At 58.2% G+C, this 10,792-nt stretch overlaps 1 protein-coding gene across 3 annotated transcripts in view; it reads right to left on the reverse strand.

Moving 5' to 3' along the window:
* Nucleotides 1-5,809: 5,809 nt before the first annotated feature.
* PHLDB1 (pleckstrin homology like domain family B member 1) overlaps nt 5,810-10,792 on the reverse strand; it is a 46,665-nt gene continuing 41,682 nt past the window's right edge. Inside the window, exons 22-24 of one of the 3 annotated variants that reach the window (XM_007456304.1) lie at nt 8,187-8,272; nt 8,005-8,037; nt 5,810-7,250 (exon numbers count right to left, since the gene is read on the reverse strand). In XM_007456304.1, the coding sequence (XP_007456366.1) occupies nt 7,110-7,250; nt 8,005-8,037; nt 8,187-8,272 (260 nt within the window). In that variant the 3' untranslated portion in view covers nt 5,810-7,109. The remainder of the gene's footprint in view (nt 7,251-8,004; nt 8,038-8,186; nt 8,273-10,792) is intronic. The other 2 variants (XM_007456305.1, XM_007456306.1) reach the window with 2 other exon arrangements.

Here is a 10,792-nt window from a genome sequence, read left to right on the forward strand (position 1 = left end):
TGGCAGGGGGAGCTGCCCAGGAGCCCACGGCCTCTAATGGCTTCAATCAGGGGCTCCTGGGACCCAGTTCTGATTGAAATCCTCTCTCATGGAGATTTACAAACATTGCTAACACCATTAATTACAGGGTGTGGGTGGGAGAAAGGGTGTGTGACTTGAGTTGAGGTCACCTGGGAGCCTGCGAATTTTGCTGATCCTGGACTGTGGCCCTGGAACTCCTAGCCGGGCAGGGAGATGCCCAGTCTCCTGGGTGTGGTGGGAACCCATGTTCTCACGGGGAGAGGAAGCCACCACAGTGGGTGAGGTGAGAACAAGAGGTTGGGCATCCTGGGTGAGCAGAGGTGGCTACAGGTAGCTGCCGCAGGCTGGTGCCTGGCCCAGATGCATCCTCTATACCCTTTCTGCAAAAACTGCTGTCATGTGCAGAAATGTGCAAAGGCTGAGAGTGGGTGCTCAGAAGTCCCCCCACCACGTGTGTGCAGGCAGCCCTCGAGTCTCAGCCCCAGCCCCAGCCATGTACATCTTTCAGGCAACTGAGGATTTTAAAAAAGAAGTGTTTTTGATCTCCAGGTGGCTGTGGTTTGAGCAGGGTGGCGGGAGGGGACCTGAGGCTCTCTTGTCTTGCTCCAGGCCTGGCCAGGGAGCTGGGCCTGCCTGGGAGGAAGGGACAGTGCTGTGGTGCGCAGGCTGGTGGCCAAGCTGCAAAGGATTTGCAAGTGCCACAGGGTCTGCCCTCCCGCTGTTGGCCCCTCCTCTCCTGCTGCCGGGACACAGCTCCCCACATCTCCCCTCATGGCAGCCCCCATCCCCAACCTCAGTGGTGTTCTGCCCATTCCCTTTGCCCTCTGGGGTGTCTCCTGCCCCGGGGATGGCCCAAAACAGGGCCTGGACCAGTAGGAGAGGCAGGTGCATGACGGGGCACCCTGGCCGATATGACACAGCCCCCGGAGCACAGATTGGCACCCCCTTCCTGGGAACACAGGCCCCCATGCCCTCAGGGTCACCATCTGAGAGGTAGGGCTACATCACTGGCACTCTTGGCAAGAGGACGAGAGGGGGCCTGGCACTGAGAGGCTCTAGGCCTGCTGTGACCAAGCAGGAGGCTGAGCCACGCTGGCTCAGCTGCACTGGGGCCCACAGCGCTGGACCGCCCAGAGCTATCAGATCACTAACTGAGAGGTGGGACCCTCCTGCCCAGGGGAGTCCTGAAACTCCCCATCAAAGCAAACACACAAGAGATTGAGAGGCTGGCCGGGCACGCCCTCACCTGGGTCCCCTGTAAAGGATATAATATCAATGCAGGACGTAGCTCTTTCCCCTGGAGCTCACAGAGATGTTCCTGTTCTTAGTCCAAAAGTCCAACTCCAAGGCCAAGGTCTCAGTGTTGTCCCCGGGGTGGAGCCAAGCACCACCTCCCCCCAGGCACCCTTCCCAAGCCCCGTCCTGGGAGGTCTCAGGAACGGGGATGCAGGGCAGCACGGGGAGGGGTGCCCACCGTAGGAAGGTGGTCCTGCAGCATGCCCTTCAGCACCTGGGGCATCTCAGAGAGGAACAGACCCTCCATCAGCCAGTAGGAGTCGCTGGGAGAAGGACCGCTCAGGCATCACACCACCCCACGCAGGACGCCCCGTGGGCCCCGGGCTCCCCCCGCGCACACCCCACTCCCTGCCCCGAAGCCCCCGGCCGCTCCCCAGTAGTAGAACTCAACAAAGCGCCCACCAGGCACAATGAAGGGGTGTCTTGAGTAGATCAGAGAGAAATGCTCAGGGTGGCTGAGAACCTCTGGCCTCACCTGGAGTCAGGGGAGAGGGCACAGGGAGCGTGGGGCCCACGTGGAGTGGAGGCTGGAGGAGGCTGGGAAGCTGGAGGCCCTGGCAGCCGCGGGCTTTGGAGCCAGGCAGCCCGGGCTTGGGTTCTGGCTCTGGGGCTGCTCAGCCGTGTGGCCTTGGTCAAGGCCTGGGCCGCGGGGAGTCTGGTCTGCTGGTCCCCACATGCTGGCCTCTGGCATCCCAGCGAGAGCATGACGGTGTGCAGGAGCCTGGACCGCTCAGCCCAGTGCCTAGCTGGGGGGGACCATTTCCTCCGTCTCCCAGTGCCCCCCGAATCTCGGCTGCCACTGTGAAGCCAGGCCCAGAGGATCAGGGCCCCCCAGTTCTGGCCCAGGTGTGGATGAAACCCCAGTACCTTTCCCCAGTGAGGCAGATGTGGACAGACATGGCCAAGGGAGAGCACAGTAGGACCAGAGTGGGGCTTGCTGTGTCCACATCAGGTGTTTTCCCTGTTCATTCTCTCCCAGTTCTACACCTGTGAGGTGACTTTAGTGGGAGAGAGTCAGCCTGTCAGGGATTTGGCGGGGAGGAGCGGAAGGGGCTCGGGTTTGCTCCCACTGGGTGAGGGGCTGGTGAGGAAGTGGCCCAAGCTGGCACATGACCCTGGAGCACTGCCCTGTGCCAGTGGGTGCCAGGGCCCTGGGGTCAGGCTGGAGGACAGGTGTTGTGCAGCTGGGAGCAAACTGCTACCCTCTCTGAGCCTCAGACAAAGGAGAGAAAGTGCGTGATAGAGTGTGCTGAGCACAGGGCTGGGCCAGGATCAGCAGTAGCAATTATTATTCCCGAGCAGAGGCCTCACCAGAGGAGCTCAGGGACCAGGGAGTCCCGCAGGGGAGTGAACAGTCACCATGTGGTGTAAAGGGCGGGACGGGGCAGCCTCGGGGTGGAGGACAGGCTCGGTTTGCCTGGGGGAGGCTGGGGAGGGCAGAAGGTGAGGAGTTAGAAGTAGATGTTTCCGTCCTCCCCCTCAGTTCTTTCTAGAGAGTCCTGTAGGGCCCGAGTAGGGGTTCTGGTTACTCCTAAGCCCAGTGCCACCTGGGAGAATGACTCCCAAGCTGTGAGGTAGTAAAATTTGCAGGAACCAAGCTAGGCCGCGCTGAAGTCTGGCCTGTGAGACAAGGAGGAAGGTGTGGCTGGTTCAAGTATGGTCTTCAGCGTAAAAGATCTGCAAGTTTACCCCATTCACCACACTCCTCTAGGAGCCAGCGGCTTCTCTGACCCGGGCAACGTGGACAAGACTCTGAAATACCTGGAGGCGAGGGGGCAGCAGGGCGGGCTGCTACACTGGGGGCAGGGCCACCTGTCACTCCCTGACTCTGACCTGTGACCTCTGGCAAGTGGCAGCCACACCCCACTCCGCCCAGGGCCTTAGCCTGAGGGTCTCACTTCTGCCACCAGGGGGCAGCTGTGAGCCAAGGAGAGAAGGCCCCCAAAGGGGACATCTGGCTCGGGAGGGCCCAGCCTCTTGGCTCCCTGTCCAGCCCCCACCTACACTCATGGTAACGTCTGGAACCTTCTAGGACAACCAGATCTTCACCTACCAGAAGACAGGCCAGCAGTGGGACTTCTCCAATGCCTGGGCCCCCTGTAGGACCTGCTCATCAGAGGTGAGGAGGCAGGGATGGGGCCTCTCCCAGGGTCTCAGCCCACAGGGGTAGATGGTCCGCCTGCCTGGTTCTGGGGAGGCGTGAACAAATGAGGCAGAGGCCCTTCTCTGGCTCCTCTGCTCTCTCCGCCTCTCGCTCAGCAAACACTTACCTACCCCCACCTGTCAGGGGAATCGGCCCTCCTCTCTCCACACCCAGGCCTGGATGGGAGCAGGTTGGCTCCCGGCTCCAGGAGGGAGGTCTTAGCGCCCGGGCCTCTTTCTCTCCTTGAGGAGAATAAGGCTCAGGCCTCTGCTACCCCTGGGATGGGAGCTCTGGAGATTCAGGGTCCTACCTGGGGTGGGGTCCAGGTCTGGCCAAGTCTCCTTCAGCCAGAGCCCAGGAAGTGGCTTTCCAGCTGGCCCAGAATTGGATCCGAACCAACTGTGACATCTACTCCAAAAAGTCAGCCATGTATGAGAAGGTGAGCTGCCCCTGAGCCCAGTCCCTCGGGGTCCTCCTCCCCATGGTGAGATGGAGGAATCGTCAGGCTGTGCAAAGCCCAGGCCCACACAGCTGGGGACAGTGGTGGCACCTGGTGGCCATTCTTGGGCACTGCAGGGGTCAGAGCTGCTGGCCAGAACAGCTTCTCTCTAAGGGGCTCCCATTTCTGGCTTCCCTAGAGGCCTGGCGTTGGGGGGCCGGGGTAGGGCCTGACCTTAGAGCCCGTCCTCTTGTCCCCAGTATGACATCAGCAACGGTGGACAACCAGGTGGTGGAGGGGAGTATGAAGTTCAGGTGAGTGGGCCACATGCTCCAGGGAACTTCGGGGCTCTGCTCTCCCTGCAACTGACCATGACCTCCCCTCTCCGGGCCTGTTTTTTCCATGGAGGTGGGTCCCAGGGAGGAGCCTGACTGGTGCTCCCTGGTACCCCTGGGGCTATTCAGGGCCAGAGCCTCTAGGTGGGGACCCATATACCCCATAAAAGGACTTGGGGGCCTTCCCCAGAGATCTTGCGCCACTGACCTTACCTGTCTCCAGGAGGGGTTTGGCTGGACCAGTGGTGTGGTCCTGATGCTCCTGGACTGCTATGGTGACCGGCTGAGCTCGGGGACCCACACAGCTTTCCTGGAGCCCCACTGCCTTGCAGCTGCCCTTCTGCTTAGCCTCCTGCCTCAGTGACGGGCCTTCACTCCCTCATCTGGCTCCAGCTCCTGCCAATTAAACCTCCACATGAGTCCCTGCCTTCTCCTGCCTCTTGATCCTTTCAGGGTCCTACCTGGGGTGGGGTCCAGGTCTGGCCAAGTCTCCTTCAGCCAGAGCCCAGGAAGTGGCTTTCCAGCTGGCCCAGAATTGGATCCGAACCAACTGTGACATCTACTCCAAAAAGTCAGCCATGTATGAGAAGGTGAGCTGCCCCTGAGCCCAGTCCCTCGGGGTCCTCCTCCCCATGGTGAGATGGAGGAATCGTCAGGCTGTGCAAAGCCCAGGCCCACACAGCTGGGGACAGTGGTGGCACCTGGTGGCCATTCTTGGGCACTGCAGGGGTCAGAGCTGCTGGCCAGAACAGCTTCTCTCTAAGGGGCTCCCATTTCTGGCTTCCCTAGAGGCCTGGCGTTGGGGGGCCGGGGTAGGGCCTGACCTTAGAGCCCGTCCTCTTGTCCCCAGTATGACATCAGCAACGGTGGACAACCAGGTGGTGGAGGGGAGTATGAAGTTCAGGTGAGTGGGCCACATGCTCCAGGGAACTTCGGGGCTCTGCTCTCCCTGCAACTGACCATGACCTCCCCTCTCCGGGCCTGTTTTTTCCATGGAGGTGGGTCCCAGGGAGGAGCCTGACTGGTGCTCCCTGGTACCCCTGGGGCTATTCAGGGCCAGAGCCTCTAGGTGGGGACCCATATACCCCATAAAAGGACTTGGGGGCCTTCCCCAGAGATCTTGCGCCACTGACCTTACCTGTCTCCAGGAGGGGTTTGGCTGGACCAGTGGTGTGGTCCTGATGCTCCTGGACTGCTATGGTGACCGGCTGAGCTCGGGGACCCACACAGCTTTCCTGGAGCCCCACTGCCTTGCAGCTGCCCTTCTGCTTAGCCTCCTGCCTCAGTGACGGGCCTTCACTCCCTCATCTGGCTCCAGCTCCTGCCAATTAAACCTCCACATGAGTCCCTGCCTTCTCCTGCCTCTTGATCCTTTATCCCTGGACAGCCCACCCCCCCACCCCCAGGCCGGTCCTTGGTCATGGTGGAGTGGAGGCAGGATAGGGACCTGGAGGTCACGGTTGGGCCCCGGGTCCCTGGAACATCTAATAAGGTGGAAATGCTGCATTGTGGGGAGACCTTTTTCCTAACCCACGTATCCCAACCCCATGTCCCCCACCACCAGGCCTCCCAAAGACATAGTCCAAATGCTTTATTGTTCTGCTGAGATGCTTACAAATACTGAAAAACATCCAGCCTGGACCCAGCAACCATGGCCCAGGGCTGGGAAGGGGGACAGGGAGGTGGGCTTAGTGTTAAGGCGGAAAGGGCTGAGCACAGACAGCTGGAGGCCTGGTCCTCTGCTCTCCATTTCATCCCCCTTCTGAGGCTGCAGGGAGGGCAACCAGACCTCAGGGCACCCCCCTCTGTTGCTTCCTCTCCTGCTCAGGACTTCCATCAGGGAGAATCTGAACAACCCTCTGTCAGAAACTCAGCCCTATAACAGAAGCCCAAGGACAGCCCTTCTAGCTTCTCCCATCCAATGGCTCCTCCTCTGGTCTCTAGTTCCCAGCTTCACCCCTTCTGGCTCAAAGCAAGGCACGAGTGGAAGGGGGAGGGCTGGACAGGGGAGCCAGCAGGCTGTGTATCAGGGCCTGGAGACGCAGGCAGGGGGCAGGGAGAAGGTGTTCAGTCCCTTCCCCCCAGCAGGAGATGCCCAAGGGCCTGGGCTGGAGAGATGTTGGCACATACCCTCAGACGGGCCCACCGCTGAAGCAGTGGGCTGAGCCACGGAGCCACGGCAATTAGTATGTAACCATGGCGATGAAGCCGTCACTGTGGTGACCATGGTGATGGGTCTGTAAAAAGGTGATAGAGCTGGGACCTCAAGGATGACACTTCCGGTCTCTGGCCCTTCAGCAAAGTAATAAAAAATATAAACGCAGGACAACAATGGGGTAGAGCGGGGTTTGAGAGGTACACCGCCTGAGCTGTTACCCCACTCTGAATGCGGCTCTGCTCAGCCCCCAAGGCCCCTGCAAAGGGGGCTGAGGCAAGAGGGGATCTTTGGCAGCTTCTGGTACCATAATTAGTCCTTTACAAAAGAGAACACAGGCTGGGGAGCACAGGTGCCAGGTCAGAGCGGAGCGGCCCCTCTGTGACAGCTCCTCAGCCTGGCTGGGCCTGGGGCAGGACCCTGAAGGGATATTGCAAGTTCTGGGCTCCCAGGAGGCAGCAAAGCCCCCTCCCCAACTTTTATCTCCTGGCTGGTTCTTTGGGGGGGCTGGAGCTCAGAAACTCACAGGACGAGCTCCTTACAGAACATTACAAGTCACTTCTTGTACAAAACCCCAGTCATGCTCCGCCCTCCAGGGCCTCTGGGAGCACTTGTGTGAGGCCTGAGGCCCAGGGCGTGACTGTCTCCAGGGGCGAGTGGAGCAGCAGGCAGTTGGGCCTGGGTCCTGGGCCAGCCTGAGGGTCCATGAGGCCCATTCGGTCAGTTCATGAACTGGGTGTAGCCCTCCGCCCCGGTGACGATGACATCCATCCAGATGCGCATGGCCTCTGCGGACGGGGCCACCATGTAGTACAGCCGGTCATGGGTCTTCACACAGAAGGTGAGGGCCGGGTTTGGGCTCTGCCGAGGGAGAGAGGAAGGTCTAAGCCAGGGCCCACCCGCAAAGGCCAGGAGCATCTTGCATCTGCCTCGCCGTCTGCCCTTCCTCTCTCTGGCTCCAGGACGCCCTGGAGCTCGAGGCTGAGTCCTAAATAGGCCCAGAGCCCAATCCCCACCACCAGGTGAGACGGTCCCCTCCTTGGACCCTGGCAGGGACAGACGCTGCCAGGCGGGGGCCCTGCTCCTTGGTACCCGCAGGCACAAAAGGGAAAGACTCAGCCTCAAAGGGCTGTTTCGGTGAGGATCAGAGTCTCTTCTCAGCAAAAGAGGAACAGATGGAAAAAGCTACAAGTGGGATGCTGGGCCCCAGGACCTCAGAAGGGCAGAAGATCAGGGATGGAGTGGGCATCTGAGGCTTGGCGGGAGGGAGGCTGACCTGCGTGAAGGCAGATGGTCCCAGCCTCAAACGTCTCCTGTTTACCAATCCTCTTGACCAGATCTAGTCTCTGAGGGCCCCCTACTCCCCTTGTAGCCATCCCTTCTGCACTGCCCACCCCCACGGAGGGACACATCCTACCGTCATCTCAGGATTGGGAGGCAAGCAAGCGTACTCACGCCCACAGGGGCTTCCTGCTCTCTGCCACCCACCTGGCTCCCCCCCTCAGGCCTGGGGGAAGGGGGGGTACTTAGGGGAGAGTCAAGGGTCAGGGGCGAGAACGGTACAGGAGGCATTAATATGCAGTAGTTCTGGTTACAGGTATATGGGGAGGGGTACCTCAGACACCATAGTGAAGCTGAAAAACCTCTTCTGGGAAAGGGAGAGGGAGAGAGGAAGAGAAAGTTTAGAAAGAGAACAAGAGATGGGTCTGAGCCTCTGAAGAGGGCAGGCTGGAGGCCTTTGCTCACAGAGCCCTGCTGGGCCCACCCCTTCCCCAGGGCTGTCCCTCTGCCCCTCACCTTGGCTGCACTGCGCAGGTGGTCATAGTACACTTCCTCGATGGCCTGGAAATAGATGACCCCTTTCAGCTTCGTCTCATGCTTGTCTGCAAAGGAATAAGGGCCAGGCTTGTGGATGTGGAGCGTCCTCATGTGGGAAATGGAGTGATTCCCAGGGCTCCAAAACAGAGCCCAGCAGGGAGCCCGGAAGACATGGTCAGTGTTCAGCCTCACTCAGAATTATGGAGAATGCAAATTAGAACTCCACCGAGATACCACTTCTAACCTATCGGAACAGCAAAAATACACCCAAAATACACAGCACACTTTTGGTTAAGTCTGTGGAGAAACAGGCGGTGTGATAAATCTGACAGGTGGGAATTGGTAAACCCTTAGGAATGGTTTGGCTGCATCTACCAAAGTTAGAAATGTGTTTGCCCCTCAAGCCAATTTTTACACTTAATGAAAATTTATCTTACACATGTACAAAATAACAAATTTACAAGCTTCACCATAGCAGTACCTATAGTCATGAAAGATTAGAAACAAGCCAAGTATCCATCAAGTGGAGATGGCTAAGTAAATTAAGAGTGTGCCACATGATGGAATACATCCAGCTGTTTAACAGAATGACAGAGAATTATCTGATATAGATACAGATTCAGAAATAAATCTAAGGACTTCCCTGGTAGAGCAGTGGTCCGGGAAGATCCCACATGCCACGAAGCAACTAAGCCCGTGCACCACAACTACTGAGCCTGCACTCTAGGGCCCGTGTGCCACAACTACTGAGCCCACGTGCTGCAACTACTGAAACGCACGCAGCTCGAGCCCGTGCCTTGCAACGAGAGAAGCCACCACAATGAGAAGCCCGCACACCGCAACGAAGAGTAGCCCCCGCTCGATGCAACTGGAGCCGCGTGCAGCAACGAAGACCCAATGCAGCCAAAAATAATTAATTAAAAAAAAATCTATAAAATATGCCCAGATATCAATATCTAGATATAGATATATTTGAGATAGAAAGATCTCTAAGATACATTAGCAGGAAAACAAGGAATGTATTGGGTGCTACCTTTTGTGTAAGAAAAGGGCTAAGAATACATGTTTGCATTTGTTTATATTCCCTTAAAGATACTCTAGGATACACAAGAGATTTAAAGGTGGTTACCTGTAGTGAGAGGGGGCGTAATGCTCAATTTAAACCTTTCTATGTGCCTTGAATTTTGAACTATATGAATGCATTTATCTATTTAACTCCAACAGTAAAAAATGGAAGGAAGCGTATAGCATCTGGAGGCAGGGGTGGCAGGAAGGAGGTGGGCAAACTCGCAGAGCAGATGACCGCTCGGGTGGCAGGGATAGGGCGCTGGCAGGGGAAAGCACAGGGCCCGGGCCATCCCGTCTTGGGGCAGACACCGAGCAGGCACCTCAACTGACGTCCTGGGCACTGAGCCCAAGTTACAAAGCAAAGGCCACAAGATCACTAAACTCAGACTGCGATGGCTGGCACCTTCCCCCACCCCCAGTGTCGTTTCAGGCCGAGGCATCGCCCTGATGCCGAGGGGGGAGCTTCCGGAAGCAAATCAAATCCTGCTGCCTCGGCTCACAAGCGTCTCTGCCGGTTCCTTCACTGGAAGCTGCTGCCTCCTTGGCTTGGCAAAGGTCCCTGACAGGCCGGTGCCAACGCGCCCCTCTGGCCTTGCCTCACATCCCTCCCCTGCACCAACCGCAAGTTCTCTCCGGCCAGATTGAGCTTCTCACGGTCCCCTAACAGTACGCTCTGCCGACACTGGAATGGTCTCCAGCCCATTCCCTTGGCAAACTCCTATGTCATCTTCAAGACCCATTGCAATTGTCACCACTGGCGTGCACGGTTGTGCTCTCCCGTGCCCCTACATCACGGATGGTCCTCTGTACAGATCTCACGGTGCTGGATCTGAACCCTCCTTTATCTGTTCGTAGGTCAAGCTCTCCAACACTGCTATGTCCTAGCACACGGCAGGTGCTCAATCAATGTTGAGTAAATGAGTCCGAGGCACTGGGATCCAAAGAAGTCAGAGACCCTTCTCTTAGGAGCCCACAATTCGGGGGAAAGGAAAGCAGACACACAGCCGCTTATCAGCTGTGTGACCTGGGCACGGTTAGGACTCCAAGAGAACGCCTACAGGTCACTGGCAGTCACGAGTGTTAAGTGAGAGAACACACTCCGACTGTTCAGCACAGTGTCTGGCACAATACACGTGGCATCTGTCATGACATCATTATGCCCTAGGGCTGGTACCACATGGCAGAGGGACCCTGTATAACACAGGAGTTAACAGCAGAGGGCAGGAACCGCTCCCAGTGAGGCGGGACCAGGAAAGGCTTCACCAGAGGTGGCTTCTGATCTGGACCCTGTCGAATGGAGGGGTTTCATGGAGTAGGTGGGAGGAGGGTCCAGACAAGGGCAGGGAGGATGTCAGCTTCGAGGAGCAGGCCAGGCACACCCAGGGCCCTGATCCAGCCACAGGCCCGCCTCCACCCGGCACTTCCTCCTCGGAACAGGGACCCAGCCCCATCCTGGCCCCTGGGCCTGGCCTTCCCTCCAGCCCCTGTTCTCTCCCATCTCTTCCTTTACTGGAAAG

This window comes from Lipotes vexillifer, unplaced genomic scaffold, assembly GCF_000442215.2.
Source record: "Lipotes vexillifer unplaced genomic scaffold, Lipotes_vexillifer_v1.1 scaffold753, whole genome shotgun sequence".
In the NCBI taxonomy this organism is placed as follows: Eukaryota; Metazoa; Chordata; class Mammalia; order Artiodactyla; family Lipotidae; genus Lipotes; species Lipotes vexillifer.